General features: G+C 47.6%; 1 protein-coding gene across 1 annotated transcript in view; it reads right to left on the bottom strand.

The window, feature by feature from the left end:
- Positions 1 to 4725: 4725 nt before the first annotated feature.
- prkg2 (protein kinase cGMP-dependent 2) overlaps positions 4726 to 24490 on the bottom strand; it is a 221626-nt gene continuing 201861 nt past the window's right edge. The window contains exons 16-19 of the mRNA XM_038791780.1: positions 23365 to 23487; positions 17614 to 17676; positions 12879 to 12945; positions 4726 to 5341 (exon numbers count right to left, since the gene is read on the bottom strand). Of these exons, the coding sequence (XP_038647708.1) occupies positions 5246 to 5341; positions 12879 to 12945; positions 17614 to 17676; positions 23365 to 23487 (349 nt within the window). The 3' untranslated portion in view covers positions 4726 to 5245. The remainder of the gene's footprint in view (positions 5342 to 12878; positions 12946 to 17613; positions 17677 to 23364; positions 23488 to 24490) is intronic.

Below are 24490 nucleotides of genomic sequence, written 5' to 3'. Positions count from 1 at the left end.
TTAGCAATTTTTGATCATTCAAAAATGGCAAATAGTATACCGTCTTCATACTATCTTCACTTTTATTCTTTGTTGATACTCATTTATGTGCATAATTGGATTTCATTCTTAACATTCTATCTATGTGAATTCGATAAAGAGTGGGGAATGTGCTCCATATAACCCTATTGGACCACTTGCTACATAAATTACATGTTGTACAACCTTTCTCCCCATAATGATATTATATAAAAGTCATGTTTACAAAATACGGCAGAACTTTATGTCTGTGAATCCCTTTTTGTGAACAATATTCATAAACAATATAATAAAGATCTGGGCGGGATTCTCTGAGGCCCCGCCGGGTTGGAGAATCGCCGGGGACAGCATGAATCCTCCCTGCCGCTGGCTGCCGAATTCTACGGCCCCCTACGCTGATTCTCCGGCCTGCGATGGGCCGAGCGGCTGCCCATTTTCGGCCGTTTCCGCCCGCGTAAATCAAATCAGGTCCGTACCGGCGGGACCTGGCCCTACGAGCGGCCTGCAGAGTCCTCAGGGGAGGGGGGGGAGGGGGTGCGGGTGGATCTGGCCCTGGAGTGTGCCCCCACAGTAGCCTGGCCTGCAATCGGGGCCCACCGATCCGCGGGCGGGCCTGTGCCGTGGGGGCACTCTTTCCCTCCACACCGGCTGCTGTGAACCTTCGCCATGGCCGGCGTGGAGAAGTACCCCCCTGCGCATGTGTTGGGATGACACCAGCACACGCTGGCGCTCCCACGCATGCGCCAACTCGCACCGGCCGGCGGAGGCCCTTCGGCGCCAGTTGGCGGGTTGCCAAGCCCTTCCACGCGGCTGGCACGGCGCCAACCCCGCCGGCGCATGCCGAGCCCCTGAAGGTGCGGAGGATTCCGTACCTTCCAGGCGGCCGGACGCCAGAATGGTTCACGCGACTCCTCGCCGCCGGTACAGCCTACCCCACCGGATGGAGGAGAATCCTGCCCCTGATATTTTATACATTGATGGTGGCATGATAGAACATTTTATAGGGTTGTACTTAGACATAACACACACACACCAAGTTTGATGAGTTACCACAAACAACAATGTTAAATGTGCACATGAAATACCATTGTCATATTTCAGGTAATTGATGACACAAGGAATATTTTCGTCTTTTTGGTGCTCCTGAAAATTGAGGGTAGGGGGATCATGTTTTTGAATTCCTGACACGCACACTCTAAGATGGAACCATTTACCCTACGCTTGTATCATGTAAAATCTCAGAGTCCCTGTCATGTGCCAGTTTGTAATTTCCATTCAAAAGATCACGGGCGGAATTCTCCGCAACGGCCGATGCCGTTGTGAAACCCGGAGTGTTTCACAACGGCATCTGAGGCCGCTCCTCACCACCTATTCTCTCCCCCCCCCCCCCCCCCCCCCCCCGGGGGGCTAGGAGCGGCGTTTTGTGAAACTCGGCCAGCGGGCCTGAACGCTGGTGTCAAGGCGGCGCGCCGATAATGACGCGGCCGGCGGCAGCTAATGATGTCAGCCGCGCATGCACGGTTGCCGTCTTCCCCTCTGCTGCCCCGCATGACGTGGCGGCTTGATCTTGCAGGGCGGCGGAGGGGAAAGAGTGCGTCTCTTGGAGACGCCGGCCCGACGATCAGTGGGCACCGATTGCGGGCCAGTCCCCTCCCGAGCATGGCCATGGTGCGCGATCCCCTCTCCGCCCCCCACAGGCCCCAAACTTACCTTTCGCGCTATGTTCACGCCGGCAGCGACCAGGTGTGGTTGACGCCGGCGTGAACAGGTCGGGAACGGCAGGCCGCTCGGCCCATCCGGGACGGAGAAAAAAGGGCTGGATTTTGGACCTTGTGCAGACCTTTAAAAATTACATCCGGGACCCAATTCAGAGATTCCTGGCCCCATTCCTGATGCTCCCCAATTTTCACCAGCATAGGAAAAGGGTACAAGCTAGTGTGAGTCACCAAGCTGTGTCCTGCACTCCAGTCCTGGCCGGCTCCATTGCATTCATACCCTTCATGTCAACCTCCGTTACTTTGATGCCCATTCACTCAATATAGACTTTGTACAGAAGCAGCGAACCTGATAAGCATGTGTGAAAAATCTTTTTTTTTAAATGATGGCTCATTCATAGAAAATAATTTTGCTATGGCCCTATAAAGTGTCAGCCATCAAGGTTCTTTAAAGTATCAATAAAGTAACTACTAACTCTGTGACCACCTCTAAATTCCGAATGTTGTGGTTGGGCCCTTCTCCAGTTATCACCCTTCCCCAAACGGAAATTCCATATTTACAGGCACTTTTTCCCGAGGCAGGCAAGCTAAGTCAGGAAATTTTCTGACTCCCGTTACCCGGCTCGAAGATTAAAGTTCATCCCAAAGTCTCCAGTCTGCTTAAAGGGGTAGATTCAAATGGTTATATTCCAGTCTCTGGGTTAATCCAAATTTTTGTAATTCTTTTTCATTTTCTGGGAACCTAGAATTCTGACTCTGGGTGGAAAAGCACATTATATTGTGCTTAATTGGGTAATCAGTGAGAAAGAAAGCTGTTTAGGTCACTTTAAAAACAATAACTAATCCTTTACTCTTTAGTTAACCTTGGAGGGCAATTAAAGTTGGAACGCAAAACAAAAAATAAATTAACATACTTCTGGCTAAGGTACAAATGAGCTATTTTTATAATCAGTACATCTGAACTGTGGTCAATTGCTATGTCCTTCAGCACTGGCCAAGTAGTACACAGCCTAGGTTAAAACACAAACTAAATGCCTCCCTGTCAGATCAGTGTGTCTCCATTAGCATCTGCCGAAGGCTTTAATTACCCTATCAACAGAATAATCCGTTCACAGTCACTGATGTTTTCAATTGCTGCACATGCTCCAAAAATCCACGGACCATGGTTTCAGTGACTCTCCCATTGCTGGTGTCACTGAGGTTGCGGATTCAGAGGAAAGACACTTCATATTGTTAGGGCCAATGGATACCTGCACATTCACAGCAGCCACAAGCCCCATGCAGTGAGAAACTCCGGTATGTGTCCTCCATCAGGGCAGGGAGGATTAGGTATAATGCTGTTCATAGAACATAGAACATAGAACAGTACAGCACAGAACAGCCCCTTCGGCCCTCGATGTTGTGCCGAGCCATGATCACCCTACTCAAACCCACGTATCCACCCTATACCCGTAACCCAACAACCCCCCCCCCCCCTTAACCTTACTTTTTTTTAGGACACTACGGGCAATTTAGCATGGCCAATCCACCTAACACGCACATCTTTGGACTGTGGGAGGAAACCGGAGCACCCGGAGGAAATCCACGCACACACGGGGAGGACGTGCAGACTCCGCACAGACAGTGACCCAGCCGGTCTTGTCAACTTGGATCAAGTATGACATAGATTCAATTTGAATTGGTTTTTGGAGCAAGCAATGAGATACAAGGAGGGCTTGCCCTGTCCACTCTGTGCATTGGTTTTGTAACTCTCAGAAAGGAAAAATATTTTAAAAATATATATCCTGGTGTTCTATTCCACGAGATTGCAGCCAACTCTCCTTTGGCCCCTTTGTGTAAAGGCGGCAGGCACAAATCTTCAAAATATATTTTTCCCTTTCTTTGGGTGCCCAGGCAGTTTGACCTGGACATGGACTACATCCTAAGAAAAGACCAGTAAAAGTTGGAGATGGCTGGTACTGGTCAGAACCGGAGTTCCATTTTAAGGTATACTAGACCAGTTTGAACCAGTTATTTCCCAAGTTTTACTGTTTTTCCCTTCTGATGCTACTATCACGTCTCGCAATATATCATCCTCAAAGGGAATGCTTCTCCAGTCCACAATCATTTGATGCTTTTGGCCTTTGTAAGAGGTGCACAGTGGTTCTACCCAGTTACAAAGCTGACTGGGAACCTCTGGAATTGATGTGAAACTGGCTTAACTGGATCTCTTTTCTGGTGAGTTCCCCTGAACTCCGAACTCCCAGTGAAGTCATGACTTAAAGGATTTAAGGGTAATTCATTATTCACCTGTAAATGCTTGCTGAACACTGTAAAGAGACAGTACAGAAGCTTTGGTCACATAATAAAGACTTCTTGACTATTGAGGTTATAGCCAAGTCTTTTGAATAAATTGGGCAACTTAGAATTGGTGGATTTTGTTTGCACATTTTAATTGAAATTTAATTGAAATTGCTGTACTTATGAAGATTGATCAATTGATCCTGAAGCAATGCTTTAATTCTAATAAAGGAAAGTGCTTCGGGAAGAAAATGTTAGGTCATTTTTAGAAATGTATGAGGCAATGTTAGAAGCATCGGAACAGAAATGTTATGAATGTTTAGCAAGAAGTAAAAATCTTTGTGTAACGTGTGCAAATACAGCTGGTTAGATTGGATATACGTTAGTAGAAGATAAAAATAAATACTTGTAGGATAAATGCAAGGTATTAGGAAACAATGTCTAAAGTCAGGCACAATTGTTCTAGTACCCCGCTTGCCATAAATGTACTCTGGAGGTAAAATCAGAAACATGCTTACACAGTCGGATAGGTCTTCAAACAAAGACAAAGCTGCTGCCTGATCAAGGACATGACAGAACCATAGAATCCCCACATTGCAGAAGGAGGCCATTCGGCCCATCGAGTCTGCACCGAGCCTCAGAAAGAACACCCCATCCAGGTCCCCCCATCCCCGTAACCCAATAACCCCATCTAATCTTTTGGACACGAAGGGACAATTTAGCATGGCCAATCCACCTAACCTGCACATCTTTGGACTTTGATAGCTTGGAAATTTAGGTATGTGTAAACCGGGAAGAAACATTGCATACAAATGCTACTACTGACTGCACCTGTACATCTGTTCACACTGGCTATTCAGCATTTGCATATGAGCAACCTATCCACCTGGTGAAACCATTTTGGCACAACTTGAAGAAGTGTTTGCACAAGGCGCATGTTGACTTAATGGATTTCAGCAGCTTTTTAAATAGAAATATTTTGCCAGTTAAGGTAATGCCAGAATAATGTTTATACTGATTTCTTAAATAAACTTTTTAAAGTTAATTCCTTTCTTCTTGACAACGTTCAGTGTTTACATTATTCGCAGATGCTCGTGCAGGTTGATTGATAACAACGCCACACGTTAGAAAATGCATATAATGGGAAATTGTCCAGGTTGCTTTATGAACATTGATAAGAGTCACAGCTGCTGTCTTTTTTATCCCCAATCAGTAGGGAACTTGGCACAGATCTAAAAATCCTTGTCCCAGCCTGAAAATTCATCTGGGGGAATATCTTTATCAGGAGGATAGGTGTCAAAGTATCGACAATCGGTAGGACCTGTAAGCTTGGGAAACAAGAAAGAAAAAAACTGTTACTCAGTGATGGAACCATCAATTCACCAGACACGTGTTTCCGATATGAATCTAGGCTTTAATCAACTTACTTCAGAGCCAGCCTGTTACCTGTTGATGAACTCTCTGTGAACTGCAGGCTGACTCTGGACAAGGGTATTATACAGCAGCACTAGGGGGAGGAGTCGTGGGCGGAGCCAAGGGTGGAGCCCTGTACAAGCTCCTGAGCATTCCCAGAGCTACTCCCCCTAGTGGTTGGGTAATGCTACTGCGCTTACAAATATACAGTGTGAATTTACCATGTTATATTCACCACACTCAGCACTTAACCGTCGCGAACCCCCCACCCCCGAAAAAAGCTTTTAAATAATTATGTTAGTTATCAATGATTCTCATTGGTAACTAAAAACAATGTTAGGTTTGGTCCTTTTGGTCCATAGGTTCTTTCTATTTGTACATAAAATCTCCCACTGTAACTTCAACAATTGTCGCGCTTCTGCCTTCAACAAAAATGCTGCTCTCTTGCTCAATTCATTTAAAGATAGACAAGAGGAAAAAAAATTACAACATGGAAGCACGCTATTTGACTCAATTAGTCTGCGCTGGTGTTTGTGCTCCACAACCCTCGTCCTGTTCAACTTCATCAAACTCGTCACCATATGCTTTTTTATTTTCCCCTCTGCTAATCTAGCGTCCTTTTCAATGTATCACTGTTACACCACGGGCCTAGTTTTTATGGGGTGACAGGGGGGAGATGGCGAATTGCTCACCCCACCGTTGGAAAAGTCAGTCATGAACCCGTCGACTTTATGAGAGACCATTTTGCGGCATCAAACCCTGCAGGCGGCCGTACCATGTTGAGGGTCAGATTTCCACCCCTCAGTGGGGAAAAGTCCCTGGCCGAGATTCCCCATCGGCCGAGGCTGGAATCGGGAAATTTATGGGGAGGGGAATTGGTTCCGACGCCGAAATTGTGGCGGCTGCCAATTTCATGCCAGATTGCAATTCTCCGTCCACCACGGCAGCAGCATCAATGCGTTCCACTTCGGACACACAGTAAACACTGTTGGCATATCATTAGCAGGCCTGACCCAGTATTCTCCGGGGCCTTCGTGATTCTCCTCCTCCACTGGGGCACAGTCCCAATGGCGAGTTTCACTTGTGCTTTTAAAAATTGTGAACCAGGCGTTGTGGCTGATGAGGGTGAGAGAGGAAGTAGGACATGGAGAGGCGCGACCATGGACTGCCGGGTCGGACACTGACCGGGCTAGCTGGGATGGTGACGGGGAATGGGAGTGTTGCCGGGGTGTTTCCCTCAAGGGGCTGGGGCAGTGCCCAGGCACGGACCGCCATTGCTGCAGCCTGCAAGTTAGCTACCTTGCTGCGCACCCCACTGTCCATCCACCTTGGCCTGTGGTTCTGCAGAGTGACACTGACTATTTGGGTGCCCCAGCCCTGCACTCCAGCCCCCTCCCTCCACCCCCACTAGCCCCACACCCCGGCCCCAGTCTCCCACATCCTGCACTCCACCCTCCACACCTACCAACCCCGCACCCACCCTCCCTCCACCCCACCATCCTCGCACCCACCCTTCACCCCCCCCCACCCCCATAACCCACCCTCTGCCATTCCCCCACCCCCCACAACCGGTTGCCACCTGCCAGCGGAGCATCAGGTAGCCCACCCAGGACAATGCTCACTATAGCCCCTCTGGGGGCAGGCACCGGACAGGTGAAGCAGAGCGATCCGCTGGCAAAAGCAGCATCAGCTGACGGCACCACTGGCAACAGGGTTGGGAGTCGACAGGGCCAGGGGTGCGGGAATGGGGGTAACGTGCATGAACAGGTTCCGCAGTGCCAACCAGGGCACCATGAAGCCTGTTGGACCTGGTTGGACACAGGGGTACGCACCATGTTAACACGTCAGCCATTCACCCGCTGCAGTCAACAGATATTGGAATACTACCAGCAATGATGGCCTTCCTCCTAGTTTCCGCAGCCGTGTGGGGACGCCCTGCAGCTGTACGAGCTGCTCGAGGAGAAGGAAGCTGCAGTAGCGGAGCATGCAGCAGTGGAACAGGAGGCAGCTGCTGAGGATGGAGTGCCGGCCGCCCAACAAGCCAAGGAGGAGGTGCAGCATGGGGCCTCGTGTGTACCGGCAGCACCTGATATTCAAGGACCTGCCAGACCGGGCATGCCTTCGAAGACTCTGGCTGAACATGGAGACAGTGCGACATATCTGCCAGATCATGGCATATCTGGCACTGCGGGGGAATGGAGGAGGACACCCGCCTCCGGTGGCCGTCAAGGTGACGGCCGCGCTTAGTTTTTACCGCCACTGGCTCCTTCGAGGTGCTGAGTGGGGACCTGCCTGGGATCTCACAGATCTGCGTTCATCTGTGCCATCACAGAGGCCCTAGATGCCCAGTTGGCACAATATATCCATTTCAATGTGGACCGAGTCCACCAGGATGCCCGGGCAGCGGGGTTCGCTACCATCACCGACATGCCCTGGTCCAGGGGGGTAATTGACGGGATGCATATGGTCCTACGAGCACCTGCATATGACAGGCCGCTCTACAAAAACCTAAAGGGGTTCCACTTGATGAACGTGCAGCTGATACGTGACCATCAGCTGTGCATCATGCACGTCTGCTTCCGACAACCAGGCACACTCGACGATTCCCAGCCTCTTTGAGACGCATTCTCCCCCCCCTCCTCCCCCCCCCCCTGACTGGGGGTTGGCTCCTGGGTGACAGGGGTTATCCACTGCAGTCGTGGTTTTACCCACTACAACGCCGCCCATGCAGCGACCATGGGTGTGATCAAGCAATGCTTCGGCATCCTGAAGATACAGTTCAGGTGGCCTGGTACACCCGGGAGAGACCCTCCAGTGTGGTGCTGAGAGGGTCGCCCACATCGTGGTGGCCTACTGCGTCCTCCTCAACATCGCGCAGCAGAGGGGCGACGTGCTGGAGGAGGAAGATGAATGGCAGGCCTCCTCTGATGATGACAATGTGGGGGAGGGTGAGGATGGGCACGATATGGGGACCAGTCAGGCATGGGAGTCCGCACAACGTGTGCACCAGGGCCAATGTGCACGGGACGCTCTGATCGCTTCCAGGTTCACCGACTGGGCGGGGGACTGACCAGGGGCATGGACACCACATCTCCCCACCACCTGCAACCCCCTCCATCAAATATACCTGCCGGCCTATCGGGATGTGGGACCTGGGTTAGCAGTAATAGCGGGTATGGTCCACGGGATGGAGGATGGTGACAACCCACTCTGTGGTGAGCTCTGGTGCTCCGCATCATTTGACAACGCCTTGTACTTTCCACCGTCCACCTGGGTGATCCCTGCAGGCAAGCTGGTCATTCCATCACACGGTGCCATCAAATCCCTGGGGTGGTGGAGGTAGGGAAGGTCATAGGGGGAAGATGGGGAGTCCAGATCACCCACAATGTCTGCCCATTTGCATCCCTCCCCGCGCCCCTTTTCTGGCCAGCCCAGACCAGCCCATCACTCACACCTATCTTTCAGAGCACCGAGTCAGGTTGTAACAGTGATAACAGGGGCGCGATTGTCCACTCCCACGCCGGGTGGGAGAATCACGGGAGGGCCGCTCTGGCACCCCCTGCGATTCTCCCACCCATTCCCCCCCGCGAAATGGCGTGTCGCAAAACACGACACGCCGTTCGGAGAATCGCGGGTATCCGCGATTCTCCAGCCCGGATGGGCCGAGCGGCCTGCCGTTCCCGACCTGTTCACGCCGGCGGCAGCCACACCTGGTCGCTGTCGGCGTGAACACAGCGCAAAAGGTGAGTATGGGGTCTGTGGGGGACGGAGAGGGGAGCGAGCACCTCGGCCGTGCTCGGGTGGGGACTGGCCCGCGATCGGTGCCCACCGATCGTTGGGCCGGCGTCTCCAAGAGACGCACTCTTTCCACTCCGCCGCCCCGCAAGATCAAGCGGAGGGGAAGACATCAACCGCGCATGCGCGGGTTGGAGCCGGACAACCTGCGCATGCGCGGCTGACGTCGTTAGGCACCGCCTGCCGCGTCATTCTCGGCGCGCCGTCTTGATGCCAGCATCAAGGCCCAGCAGCCAAGATTTACGGAACGCCGCTCCTAGCCCCCTGGGGGGGGGGGGGGGGGGGGGAAGAATAGGGGGCGAGGAGCGGCCTCCGACGATGTCATGAAACACTCCGGGTTTCACAACGGCACCGGCCTTTGCGGAGAATTCCGCCCCAGGTGTTTAATGCAAACAAATATATACATACACATGCCTTAGCCCCTATCGCTGTACTGTGCCCCACACCCATGCCAATCGGATTGGCTGGCAGCTTCTGTAGTCTCAGCAGCACCAGGCTTCAATAGTGGGCACTGCTGAGGCTGCAGGCAGAACCATGGAGATTGTTGCGAGATCCCAAACTAAGGCAAGTCTGGGATTTTTGGGAAGAGAGAGGTTAGACAACCTATTTGTATGTGTGTGTGTGTGGGGTGGGGGGGGTGTGTGGTTTGGAGGCTCGGCAGAGTGGCACACAGTGAGAGGCTATCACCTGCAGGTGGGATGGGGTTCCCCTGCTGTACACAAGAAACCCGCCCCCTCCCTAAAGGAGTGTAACCCCCTTCCCTCTTTTTCACCTCAGATGGTTAAAAGAAAGAACTTCCCACACCTGCCCGTCTACCCATGCTAACCAAAGTGTGGCGTGAGCAGCATAATGTTTGGGTCAATTGGTTGTTAACAAGCTCAATTTGCCACGAATGACATTTTTTAAATTGGTAGGCAGGCAGTGAATTTTGGCGCCTGTCTGTTCAGTGCATTATGGGACATCGACGCATTGACATCGGGTTCATGGTCCGATGTCATCATGCCAGATTTTTCACACGCAGTCCCAATTTGCAAATGTAAAATGCCGGACTATATATTTGCGAGTTCCACATTTCAACCACTCTCACAATGAACAAGCTTCTCTTGAAATATTTACTGGATTTATTCGCAACTGCTTTATGTTTATTATTATTGTTGGACATCCCCACAAGCTTTCTCAATATCTCCCTATCATAATTTATACTGAAACCACTTCGTCATTTTAATGATCTCTGGTCGGAAACTGGAGCAAAATGCCCTTTATATTTAGTATATGTAAATTATAATCTCTCAGTTCTGATCATAGAATTTACAGTGCAGGAGGAGGCCATTTGGCCCATCGTGTCTGCACCGGCTCTTGGAAAGAGCACCCTGCCCAAGCCACACCTCCACCCTATCCCCATAACCCAGTAACCCCACCCAACACGAAGAACAATTTTGTACACTAAGGGCAATTTAGCATGGCCAATCCACCTAACCTGCACATCTTTGGACTGTGGGTGGAAACCGGAGCACCCGGAGGAAACCCACGCAGACACAAGGAGAACGTGCAGACTCCGCACAGACAGTGACCCAAGCCGGAAATTGAACCTGGGACCCTGGAGCTGTGAAGCAATTGTGCTAACCACTGTGTGGCCGTGCTGCCCACTATTATTCTTGCAAATCTTTTATCACTGTACAGTAACCGAATTTCCAAAATATTCCCTTCATCAATCACTTTTTCTAGTGTGGTTTACATCATTAAGAAATCATTGTACAATTAAAGGTTTGAATTGTTTTCCGTAAATTTATTATTCATTACCTGGTTGTTTGTTTTGGAAAGTATGAGTGGAGACATTAGTGTTTAGAACAGGGGTGGGCAAACTTTTCCGTGCAAGGGCCACATTCAGAAATTCACAATTCACAAAGGGCCGCATAGTATATTAAGTAAAATAATTACTTCACCCGGTTATGATTCTGGGCGCCTCATATAGAACATAGAACAGTACAGCACAGAACAGGCCCTTCGGCCCTCGACGTTGTGCCGAGCAATGATCACCCTACTAAAGTCAACGTATCCACCCTATACCAGTAAGTAACCCAACAGCCCCCCCCATTAACCTTAAAAAAAATTTTTTTTTAAATAAATAAATAAATAAAAAACTTTTTTTTTTTTTTTAATGACTTGGTGGGCCGCAGAAATACCTTTGGCGGGCCGCATGCGGCCCGCGGGCCGTAGTTTGCCCACCCCTGGTTTAGAATGAGCAGTTTTATACTTTGGTTTCCAAAGCCCGGATTCGAAATTGGCCAAATCAACTTAATGATCTCAAAATGGGGTTAGTCGACTGGACGCCCCGTGAAGGCTAACGCACTGGCCATCCCTCACTCCATTTCTACTCCCCACTCAATGACTTCCTGTGGGCGGCAGAACATCCAAGCCACTTTATATTGTGTCAATCTGGACTCAACACGTTGCAATGATTCATCCGTTCGTCGGTTTACAGCTCACAAACGGCACAAAAATGATGCCCGAACAATTTCAATATAGAAATGGGAATGTGACTTTTGTGCACTCAATGGTCAACAGCCCAAAGGTTCAATCCAATCCTCCAGTGTCGGGTAATGCTGTTGGTGGTATGTTGATGGTATGGTGGAAAAGCTAGGGGCTTTTCACAGTAACTTCATTGAAGCCTACTTGTGACAATAAGCGATTATTATTATTATTATTATTATTACATTTGTCAGGGATAGAGTAGGTTACCCACTGCTGTGTTCCACCAACACACATTTACCCCGACCCAATAAATTGCCCTCTTCCCCTTCAGTCCAGGTTTTCTACCATCCTAAACATGCATTACAGCTTCCCTGAATGCGATTGCTAATTTCACTAAAATAATAGTGCCAACTTTTCACTTCTGCTCTGGTGGTGAGCAAATCAACAATATTTGCGTTTATCGACATCAATGGAATTAGAAAATGAACCCTACCATTTTTATGTTACCTGCTTGAACTGTTGCAGACTCGGAAGCTCATCCTGCCACAAGGGGTAACTATTGTTTGCAACAGTAGGAAAATTGTTCTTTACTATTACTGCCAAAATGATATTGGGTAGGAATAGGTGGATAGGCAGTTCCTCGCTGAGCTAGTTACTCCCAATTGAACACCATTTATTTTGAAGGAACAATGTAACAGAGAACAATAACCTGCAAAATCATGACTTCTTCTGAAGGGGCTGGTTTAGCACAGGGCTAAATTGCTGGCTTTGAAAGCAGGCCAACAGCATGGTTCAATTCCCGTACCAGCCTCCCCGAACAGGCGCCGTAATATGGCGACTAGGGGCTTTTCATAGTAACTTCATTTGAAGCCTACTTGTGACAATAAGCGATTTTTATTTCATTAGGGACAGCACGGCGGCACAGTGGTTAGCACTGCTGCCTACGGCGCTGGGGACTTGGGTTCAAATCCCTGCCCGGGGTCACTGTCCATGTGGAGTTTGCGCATTCTCCCCGTGTCTGTGTGGGTTCGCCCCCACAACCCAAAAAAGATGTGCAGGATAGGTGGATTGGCCACGCTAAATTGCCCCTTAATTGGAAAAAAATAATTGGGTACTCTAAATTTATTTATTTTTTTAAATCATGACTTCTTATGTCAGAAGTAAAATATTAATTTGCACAAATACCTCTCTTTTTAACGGTGATGATAATGTTCTAGCTTTCAATCCTTCCCAGTTGAAACCACTGAACCATCTGCGATGGAAGAAAATGAAATATGTTATTAGAATACAACCTTTATTTAATAAATCTAAACAATTTCTCCTTTTATTATACTCAAACTTACATTTTTGAGCTAAACTGTGTAACTTTCATGTTCCACCAACACACATAAATATACTAAATTTACTAAAAATAGTTCCAAATATTTTGGTGTAATTTTTTTATTTGTTCATGGGATGCGAGTGTCACTGGATAGACCAGCATTTGTTGCCCATCCCTAATTTCCCTTGAGAAAGTGGTGTTGATCCGACTTCTAGAACCACTGGCGTCCATGTTGTGCAGGTACATCCACATTGCTGTGAGGAAGGAAAGACCAAATTTTTGATTCAGTGATAGCGAAGGAATGGCAGATGATACAGTTTCAAGTCAGGATGGTATGTGGCTTGGAGGGAAACTTGCGGCTCGCAATGTTCCCATGCTTCTGCTGCCCTTGTCCTTCCAGGTGATAGAGGTGATGTTGACGATGGTGGTCTTGGCGATTTGCTGCAGTATGCACAGTTGGCATGTTACTCTAATGGTGCAAAGGGTGAATGTTTAACATGGTAGATGGTGTTTTGATCTAACAATCTGCTTTGTCCTGTGTTTTGCTTCTTGAGTTGCACTCATCCAAGCAAGTGGAGAGTATTCCATCATGCTCTTGACTGTACCTTGTACATGATAGACAGGCTTTAGAGAGTCAGGAGGTGAGTTCTGCACTGTAGAATTCCCAGCCCCTGGCCTGTTTTGGTTAACCACAGTGTTTATATGGCTGGACCACAAATTTCTGGTCAATGGTGACCCCCTCACCCCCCCCCCCCCTTCCAGGATATTGATGGTGGGTGATTCAGCGATGGTAATGCCATTGAGTGTCGCGAGCAGGTAGATAAATTCTCCTTTGTTGATGGCCATTGCTTGGTTCTTGCGTGGTATGAATGTTACTTGCCACTTGTCAGGACAAGTCTGAACATTGACCAAATTTTGCAGAATGTGGGTACAGATTCCATCAGTATTTGAGGAGTCACAATTGATACTACACACTGCAATTATTTTTCTCAGGTTCAAATTATGATATCTGTTTTCTATTGCCTTAACTGTGCTATTATTTCTGGTTGAAATGAGTCCATCTGAATACAGTCAGATTCTTGATGGGCTGAAACCAATCTTTTGAAATTGGTTTAAAATGATTGTTTTAGTTGAAGAAACCAGGGGATGCTCCTGCCCCCCCAGCCCAAACAAGAAGTCCCGTTTGCGTCGATTGGTGCAAGTCCTAAGAAATGGAGACCTGGTGCCTTGCACTCTGAGCAGGGACAAGGGGGTGAGTACCCTCCCTACACTTGTCTCCAGGGTGCCCAGGGTGTCTTCTGGGGAGGTTGGGATCAGAGACACTTGGACTGGGCTGCAGGGGCTCAGGTCAGGGGTCTTTCCTGGGATAGGGGTCATCTGTAGCTTTTAAAATCTTTAAACAGTCTTTCAGTTTGTCAAGATCAAATGTCTGTGAGATGAAGGTAAACGTCTTCCCATTAATGTGGTGGAAATCTTTGAAGTGTTTTTATCACAGTCAATTTCATTGCCCTGGAAGTCTAAAAGCTTTGAGCTGAATTGCTTACATTCAATTTCACGACCATTGCTGTTTAAAAGTCTCTTGATTGTCAGGGCGAGGAATTTCGAAGGCCTACCGTTATTTACTTATATGAGTTTACAGGGGTTCGGGGGGCAATTTCTCCGAGCCTCCGTGGGTCCGACGCCTTCCCGCGATTCTCCACAGACCGGAGAATCGCCACCAGTTGCGCGCATACGGTTGATGAAGCGTTAGTCAGGGGCGATTGAAAGAGGCCTCCGTGGCGATACTCCGCTGGCAACTGGCTGAGTACCCGTCGGTGTGGTTCACTTATGGTTCCACCCAGCGGGCTCTCGGAGTGGCGGCTGCAGACAGTCCGCGACTGACCTGGTGAGGGGGGTGGGGTGATCCGTCACGGGGGGGGAGGGGGGCCTCCAGGACAGTCAGGCTCGCGATCAGGGGCCACCTTTCGGCGGGCGTGCGATCGGGGGAGGGGCCTATTTTGTGGGGGCTGGCCCACTTTGTGGGTCTGTCATGTTGCGCAGACCCCCGGCTGCAGGCGGCCGCTGCGCGTATGCGCGGACCCGCGGCGGGAAGTGCAGGGACCCGTATCGGCAGCCGGAGCTGAGAAGACTATTCCGGGGTCCTGCAAGCCCCCTTTAAAATGGAGAATCACTCTGGACTTTCTAGAAAAAAGTCCAGAGTGATTCGTGCCCGTCTTCCCGTGGGCGTGGGGACATAGCTCCATTATCAGAGAATTCCGCCCATTAACTCGGAAGTGCTTCCATATGAGGTTCTTTCGAACCAAAGTTTTTTTCAAAAGGTCTCTCTTTGTTCTGAAGAGCTTCCTGGAGTGCAGCCCCTGCACCCTCTTTAGGAGGTTTTTCAGAACAAAGGTGGGGGGGGGGGGGCATTAAAACAATATTCTGAAATCGGGGCGCACTTAAAATGGTGCCACAATCTCTGCGAAGCAGGACCTGTCAGCGAGATTAGGCCCTGTTCCTCGCAGGTCCAGTGAAATCCCCGATCCTCATTAAAAAATGTCAATGTGCCACTGAATGGCACGTCAGCTTCGCTCTAAGCGCCAGAGGGAATAGGTCCTGAGAGCACTTTGCCTGAAAACGGGAAAATTGCGACCCGCGGCTGCTTCTAGCAATTACATTTTATTTTCTTGATGTAAAATAAATTGCAGATGTAGTAAAAACCATGAAAATAATTCAGTTTACCACACTGGGTGGAGCAAAAATTGTTTCCTTTCGGAACATGAATTGCTTTTTAAGATACTCAGTAATTATTTAACTGTCCATGAGTTCTGTTGCTTACTCCTGCACAAAACAAAGAAGATGAATTTGTGAATGTATAGATCTATGGGATTGTTTTTCATAACGGCACCATATTTTCCAGAAAAAACTATTTTCAATGCAGCATGCTATTGAGTTGTCTGAATACACAACTGACAGAGCCAGAATAGTGGTTGTCAGCAAAGCGCCACATGGAGACCCTTCATGTTATGGTTCAATACTGACATAAATCACTTAGGGATACTCACAGCAATAACATGACTGGTGAATCCCAGCCAATTTATATATCACTCCTCACAGCCCGGGGTACTTCAAAAAGGAAATTGTATTGATACAAAATGCATTCTGTCCCTCTTTAGTGTTTAAGCAAAAAGAAATTCCACCTCGTTTTTGATGTCATTATTTATCTCCCTGTCAACTTAATTGTGTCCGTACATCAGAGACCAGTCCACAAAATGAATGGGAAATGAATGGAACTAACCTTTTGGGCCTGTTAAAATCAATATCTCTGCTGGCAACAGAGCTCTCATATTGCTAAATAAACATGCATTTTTTTCAGCTTGCGTTAGTTACTGCCAAGGTGATTCGTCATTCACTCTCGCACTGTCCAAATTCTAGCTTCTACTATTTTATTGAATTACTTATCTTCAGGAAGCTAATGCCTTTGGTTTAATATCCTCCATCCTTAAGAGAAAATTCATAAAGAAATATGAATGTGATCACAAGGGGGCTATAGAAATGATTCTTATAAGTTCTGTGCCTTTGTTGTAATTGATTCATTATTTCAAAATAAAAATTGAAAGATCAATGAAGGGGAAAAAACTGCCAAAGGTGACATCTGGGAATTGCTTATCTAACTGCCCAACTTTCAATAGAAAATATAAAACGTGAGCTGTCCAAAATGCAAGTACATAAATACTTCACATCACACACAATGATGCAATTGCTCTCAGCACTCAAACAATAACTCTCAGTTTAGGTCAGAGATTTATCTTCACTTGGATTGGCTTCTTTGTTTGTGGTACAAGGGGCACATCCAATTTCCAATTATGCAAACTATATTGCATTCGTACCCATCTTGGAACTGCCCATGGCTTCTTTAAAATAATATTTTTCTGAGTTGATCACCAAACCGTCAATTTGCAGAGATGTTAAAACTTTAAAATCCTCTGAACCTAGCACCAAGCTGTCTCTAAACCACTGACTTCCAGGTGTAATTGAGACGAGACAAGTGATAGTCAGTCAACCAGCTCCCACGGGTTGACAACGTCAATATTTTAATGAGTTTGCAGTCTCTGATTTAACTTGTATGACGGCAGGCTGGTCTCTCAGGTCTCCAAGACCTCAGCTGAAGAGAATAACTATGCAGAGAAGGTCAGTGCTTCCGACCCTCCACAAGCTCCTAACCCATCAAATTACCTCGATCGCGAATCGCCGTACACTCCACACCTCACAGAGTCAGAGATTGGATCTTCTCCTGGGGTTGGGGAATCGGACTCCCTCCCGTGGGGTCAGGGATCTGGTTCCCCCTTCACAAGACCACGCGGAGCAGCAGGCACTTGCCCACAGCTGCAGCCTCTACCAGAGTGCTCCCACTTGAGTGGAAACCAAACCTGTCAACCGGATAACCTCTGGGCAGGGAAGATGTCTAAGCAAAACTGCAGATGCTGTGGAGTCAAAACTCCACAGTATGCAGGGACCTTCCAGGCTCCCTGTCAGAATCCCTGTCGACACAACCTGTTTTGGTCAGGGTTCAAACCAATGTCTTTAAAAGTTTGGTCATTGTTAGACGATAAAAGTTACCTGTGCTTCTTTATATCATTTATTCCATTTTTCAGATTTCCTAGACGTTCAGTTGGGTTTTGTCTGCAGTAAAAGATAGCACAGAACAATAAATAATTTATTTCTTTCAAATTTTCCCTCCCTCTACTTTTCCCACCACAGTCCCCTGGAATGGCTGTCTCGTGCTGAGCTATGGTTTCATAGGTCCTGCAGCCTTCCAGTACTTATTCTTTATGTGTGAGCATCGACAGTGAAGGTTGGCAGGGTACTTGACGTAGGGCCCACAGCCAAGCTCAATCATGTCTCCAGAACCAAGCACCCTTGTTTCTTAGCAGATGCTTGTCAGAAACAGGAACCCTAGATCCTGTTCAAAAAATCACTTAAAATGGGCATAACCCTCTGTTAAAACAGTAAACGGTGAAAGATCATAAAAGGTCGGTCCATTAATATCATTCCTGGCCTCGAGGTTGACATTTCCCTTTGACAGCCCAGGGGCCTGAGATTATTTTGGCATGCTACCATTGACTCGGGCAAAACTAGCTGTATGAGGATCTACAAATACACAGTATGCTATGCAATGCTATCGGTTATATTACTGAATCAGCAACAGAGAGCTCAAATTCCAAAACAGAAAACTAGAACATCGAATTTAATAAATCTAGTTCATTGACGGTTGGCACCATCAAATGTGTCAACGAAAATCACCATGAAACATTTCAAATTGTCATAAAACAAGTGATTCCCCAACATCCTTCAGAGAAAGGGATGTGCCTCCAATCGCACACGAAGTAACTCACCCGCGGTGGTATTTTACTGGTTCTGCAATGTGGCTTTGACAACAAGACTGGGAGTAAGGTTGGATTGGAGGGGGTTGAGTTTGCATTGAGTTCCTGTCTCAGGCCGATCCTGCAGGATCGAACAGATAAGGACTGACCGCTCAACAAAGGCAAGTAGTCCATTTCAATTTGCAAATGCCCACTTCCGGGCTGACTGGGGATGTTGCCGTGATCTCCCTGGAGATGGACTGAACCCCCACCGAGGCCAAAGTCCAGCAGATGCTTGGAGGCAACTTGCCAATTGTTGGCTGCAGGGCCCATGAGGCTTCCTTTACTTACACCCCTACCAGAGCTGCAAGAATCAGCTGACCACAGCTGCAGATGTAATCCATCCTGTGGAGGAGTCTTCCTCCTGCAGTGCAGGCCTGGCACCTTTGGTCAACATTTATTTTAAAGAAATGGAACCCTCTTTCAGATGACATTCAAGGTGGAGACACCATCATGGTCCCTCTGCTACAGAGGCAGTGCCAATGACTGCCCTTGAGGCTGCTATCCCTCCAAAGCTGTGCACCTTCTTATAAATATAAATTTACATCACCATACTCAGATTACCCTTCATAGAATCTGACTTCAAAGATCATCAAAGCAATGTTCGCTGTCAAATGCCTGCTTACCAATTATGATTCTCTCTTTAAATGAAGTTACTTTATGGTAAATCTGGGGTAGAGGCAGGATTCTCCGACCCTACGTGCCGGAATTGCGCCCGACACGGGGGCGGAGAATAGCTGTGCACGCCGGAAATCTGGCGCGATGACACTTCCTCGATTCTCCGTGGACCCACCAGTCGCGCAAGCGCGGTGGACGCAGCGCCGGTCGGAGGCCGTTAGAACAGGCTCCCGCAGCGATTCTCCGCGGTCGACGCCAGGCCCGCGTTTGGGGGCCACCGATTGGACGGCCATCGCGATCTGGGAGGGATCTACCTTACTCCGCGCGGGCCGGCTATGTAGCTCCGCCATGTCGGCGGCGCCTGCGCCGAGGTGGGCCACCGTGCATATGCGCGGAACTGCTTGCAGCCGCCGTGCGCATGCGCGGCCACACATTTGGGACAGCACGGCCCCGCTGACAGCCAGAGCCGCGGGACGCATGCCAGGGCTGTCAGCCCCCTGGAAAAAGGAGAATCACCCCGGATTTTGAGGAAAATGTCCGGAGTGATTCTCGCCTGTATTCTAGCGGGCGTGGGGACTTGGCCCCAAAAGGGAGAATCCCGCCCAGGATTTCTTCTGTGCAGTAAAATGGTAACAATATTGCCCACTTCACAATTACAATTTAGTTGCACATAGCAGAGATGAAATTTTAGTATCAGGGAAGATGTTTAGTTGCCATAAAATATATGTAGGTAGAAAATAGAAGCAGGAGGAGGCCATTCGTCCCTTCGAGCCTGCTCCACCATTACGATCATGGCTGATCATTGAGTTCAATACCCGGATCTCGCCTTCCCCCCATATCCCTTGATCCCTACTAGATACATCTTCAAAGAATTCCAATAGATTTCTCAAGCATGATTTCCCTTTCATAAATCCATGCTGACTTCATCTGATTATACCACAGCTTTTCAAATGCTGTGCTATGTAATCCTTGAAAATGGACTCTAGCGGACTTATGGTGGCGGCCATGGTGTGAGTGATCGGACAGTTGACAGCTCCCGCTAGTGGTGTTTTTTTTGTCCTTTTCCCTGATTAACGGGTGGATGTTTTGATGGAAAAAGGTGCAGGAGTGGTGGAGGAAGAGTATATGCCCGATATTCTGCTTTCAGGACCTCATGGGCTGGTTTAGCACACTGGGCTAAATAGCTGGCTTGTAATACAGAACAAGGTAGCAGCGCGGGTTCAATTCCCGTACCAGCCTCCCCGAAAAGGCGTCGGAATGTGGCGGCTAGGGGCTTTTCACAGTAACTTTCATTGAAGCCTACTTATGACAAGAGGTGATTATTATTATCCCTCTTTTATCAATGTTGATTGTACCACTGTGTACCACGGCCACTGGCTGTTCACCCTCCTTTCCAGAATGTCCTGGAACCGCTCCGAGACATCCTTGACCCCAGTACCAGGGAAGCAATCATCCTGGAATCTCGTTTTTGGCCACAGAAAGGTCTATCTATTCCCCTTGCAATTGAATCCCCTATTATCTATTGCATGCCCACAATTTTAACTCCTCCCCTCTGCAGCAGAACCGACCATGCTGCAACGTGTTTGGTTGTTGATGCTTTGCCCTGAGTGGTCATTCCCTTCAACAGTATCCCAAGTGGTATATCTGTTTTGCAGGCGAATTATTACAGGATATTCGTGCACTGCTTGCCTAGCTCTCTTGCTCGCCTGGTGGTCATCCATTTCCTGCTTGTCTGTGGAGTTTGAGAGGTGTGATCACCTCTCTACGCATGCTATCAACAATACTCCCTGCCTTGCAGATGCTCCACAGTGTTCCCAGCCGCTGTTCCAACTCTGAGACTTGGGCTTGCAGGAGCTGTAGCTGGAGACACCTGCACACATGGTGGTCCTGGGAACTGGAAATGTTCCTGGCCCCCCACATGGAGCAAGAAGAGCAAACCACGGCTTGGAGTTCTACTGCCATGTCTTATCTTTTAAATTAAATTTATCCTTTTATCCACATAATATTAACTAGTATTAACTAATATTAACTAGGGCCCTTCTTCTCTGTCCTTGTTATTCTAGAATATATATATATTTTCATAAATTTAGAGTACCCAATCATTTTTTTCCAATTAAGGGGCAATTCAGCGTGGCCAATCCACCTACCCTGCACATTTTTGGGTTGTGGGAGCAAAATCCATGCAAAAACGGGGAGAATGTGCAACTCCACACAGAGAGTGACCCAGAACCGGGATTGAACCTGGGACTTCGGCGCCATGATATTCTAGAATAGATTGACCCATCTACAGTTTAATTAAACATCTGAGGGCTGATTTTAAGCCAACTGCTTAACAGAAACTGGATGGTTCCCATACGTTGTAATTTTAACGTGCTAAAAAACAGTAGGTATTTTGTTAAACATGCGATCAGACTCTGATGACATGAGAACCAATTTTAATCTAAAGACTGCATGCAAAGGTTCCTGAGGCTCCTCCACCATACCAACCTGGGAGCAAGAGGAGCCAACAGCAGAAGAGGCCAATAAAGGTGTTTGACAGGAATGCTTCTCCTGCCCCACAAGGAAACGTTTTGCATGCACTGCCTCTAAGTTCCTTGATGTGGAGATGTCGGCGTTGGACTGGGATGAGCACAGTAAGTCTTACAACACCAGGTTAAAGTCCAACAGGTTTGTTTCAAACACGAGATTTTGGAGCACTGCTCCTTCCTCAGGTGAATGGATAGGTATGTTCCAGAAACATTTATATAGACAAAGCCAGAGATGCTAGACAATGCTTGGAATGCGAGCATTTGCAGGTAATCAAATCATTACAGATCCAGAGAGAGGGATTATCACAGGTTAAAGAGGTGTGAATTGTCTCAAGGCAGAACAGTTGGTAGGATTTTGCATGTCCAGGCCAGATGGTGGGGGGTGAATGTAATGTGACATGAATCCAAGATCCCGGTTGAGGCCGCACTCATGCGTGCGGAACTTAGCTATAAGTTTTTGCTCAGCAATTCTGCGTTGTCGCGTGTCCTGAAGACCGCCTTGGAGAACACTTACCCGGAGATCAGATGCTGAGTGCCCTTGACTGCTGAAGTGTTCCCCGACTGGAAGGGAACATTCCTGCCTGGTGACTGTCGCACGATGCCTGTTCATTCGTTGTCGCCGTGTCTGCATGGTCTCGCCAATGTACCACGCTTCGGGACATCCTTTCCTGCAGCGTATGAGGTAGACTACCAGTCGGGGAACACTTCAGCAGTCAGGGGCATTCAGCCTCTGATCTCCGGGTAAGCGTTCTCCAAGGTGGTCTTCAGGACACGCGACAACGCAGAATTCCTGAGCAAAAACCTATAGCTAAGTTCCGCACGCATGAGTGCGGCCTCAACCGGGATCTTGGATTCATGTCGCATTACATCCACCCCCTCACCAAAGTTCCTTGTCCTTCTCTTGACCAAACTACACTCCCAAACCCCCTTCGCTGTGAGCCATTCCTTCAGATCTACGAGTAGTGCCCTCCGCCTACCCAAAGTTCTGTTTCTTCCAGGTAGACAGCTGGCACTTGCAGCCAGGTTTGAGTGATTACATTTCTTGGGCCTCGCACTGCAGAAGACCTAATAGTATGTCACTTCCTTCACCCTGCACAACTCCCTGACAGAAAATCAATCCTTTGATTTGAATAAGTCCACCATATCATGAAATAGCATGCACAATTGATTCAATTTAAGTTAACATGGACATGATTTAATTAACATAGTCAGATTTTTCCTCACGTGACGCAAAAATGTTAGACATATGTTGAATGGTAGAGCACAGAGGGAGGCCATTCAGTTCATCATCATATGCCAGTCCATTAAAATAGCTATATTAAAATAGCTACCCAGTTAGTCACACTCCTGTGCTGTCACTCCATAGTCTTGTAAATTTTCAAGAACGCAGTTTGAAAATCCCTTATCTGAAATGCTGGGGGCCGAGTTTGTATAGGATTTCGGAACTTTTCCGGATTTCAGAATATACTGCGCATGCGTGGCATGCATTGGGAACTGCACATGTGCGGAATGTTAGGATCTGCGCATGAGCAGCACGTGTTGGGAACTGCGCATGCACGGAACGTTGGGAACTGCAGCATGTTCGAAAAGTACAGATTTCAGAAGTTTTCGGATAAGGGATGCTCAACCTGTATATCCAATTCTTTTTTAAAAAAATAATTTGAGAATAGATACCAGCTGACAAGTTATTTTTATAATAGTTTATGGTAATGCCTCTGGTGTTGATGAGTAGTACTTTCTGAATTATTCTCTTCATTGCTGGTTTATGAATTACACAGCACTGGAATAAATAATTTTCTTACTTGCACAGCCTACGAATAATGTCTTCAGGGCGTTTTGATATTTTCTTAGGAAAATCCAGTTTTTCTACCCCTTTAAGAATCAAGTTGTAGGTCATCATCTGGTCATAGCCAGAAAATGGTGGGCTGTTAAACAAAGGTGAAAAGGGTCATTAATGCTCAGGCAATATACTGCAGGAATCCTAAACCAAATGTATATATATAACTGAGGAATTTCCACAACCGCTCACTGGCCGAGAGAACTTCTGAAATGAATCACAATAAAAAATCCAAAATATTGAAATATTTAAGAATTTGTGACAGGAATTGTATTTTCTATGGCTCTTTATTCACTGGGGAAGAAATTCAACATTATTATGACAATTCTTTGGATATAAAATAAATACTGGGATGACAAATATCACATTGCGATTTGTTACGTCTCCCCTGGAAATGAACCCTCTGCCAAAATGGATGTCAGTGACATGGAACAGAGATCCTGCCTGAACCAGGCACTTGATGCCCATTATATGCAAATCAGAGTTTTATCATCAGTTGTAGCATCTTGATTGAAACTGGTCCAAAAAAGAGGCAGCTCCACCCAATTGATTTAGCATTGATGGCCTAATTAGCTGTCATTAAGGAGATGGTTGGCGGGCCATTAAAAGACAGCCAAAATGTTTAATAGTTAAGTTTCTACCAAGCCACGAGGAGCCGCCTCTACTGCACTCCCCTCCCAAACCAGCCCCTACACTGCCACCCAGTCCTGGGAGTTTGTCAGGTTCCAGGTAATGGGTTGCATCAGGATGTCCAATTTGTATCTTCAGCTGTCTTGTTTCATGCAACTGATTCATAAGCATAAGGCCCGAGGTCAAAATCTGATCAGACATCAGAGTGACATATTTGGGTGAAACCTCTAATCATATCACCAATTTTGGTTTGGAACCTGGCATCATTTGAAATTCTCCCCTGTTAAGGAAAAATATATTGTTCAATAAGCATGCAAAGGTCGTGTAATAATGTGGAGTGTAAGATTCCCCCCCCGTGCACTATATATAATGAAGTGGTAAAGCTGTTTATAAAGATTGAGTTTTTCATTTCACTGTACATGGAAGAATCTTTTTCTATTCCCACAATGTTCCATTGAGGA

The sequence above is a fragment of the Scyliorhinus canicula genome, chromosome 3, assembly GCF_902713615.1.
Source record: "Scyliorhinus canicula chromosome 3, sScyCan1.1, whole genome shotgun sequence".
NCBI classification, from domain to species: Eukaryota; Metazoa; Chordata; class Chondrichthyes; order Carcharhiniformes; family Scyliorhinidae; genus Scyliorhinus; species Scyliorhinus canicula.
This window is presented reverse-complemented; position numbering and strand designations above follow the sequence as displayed.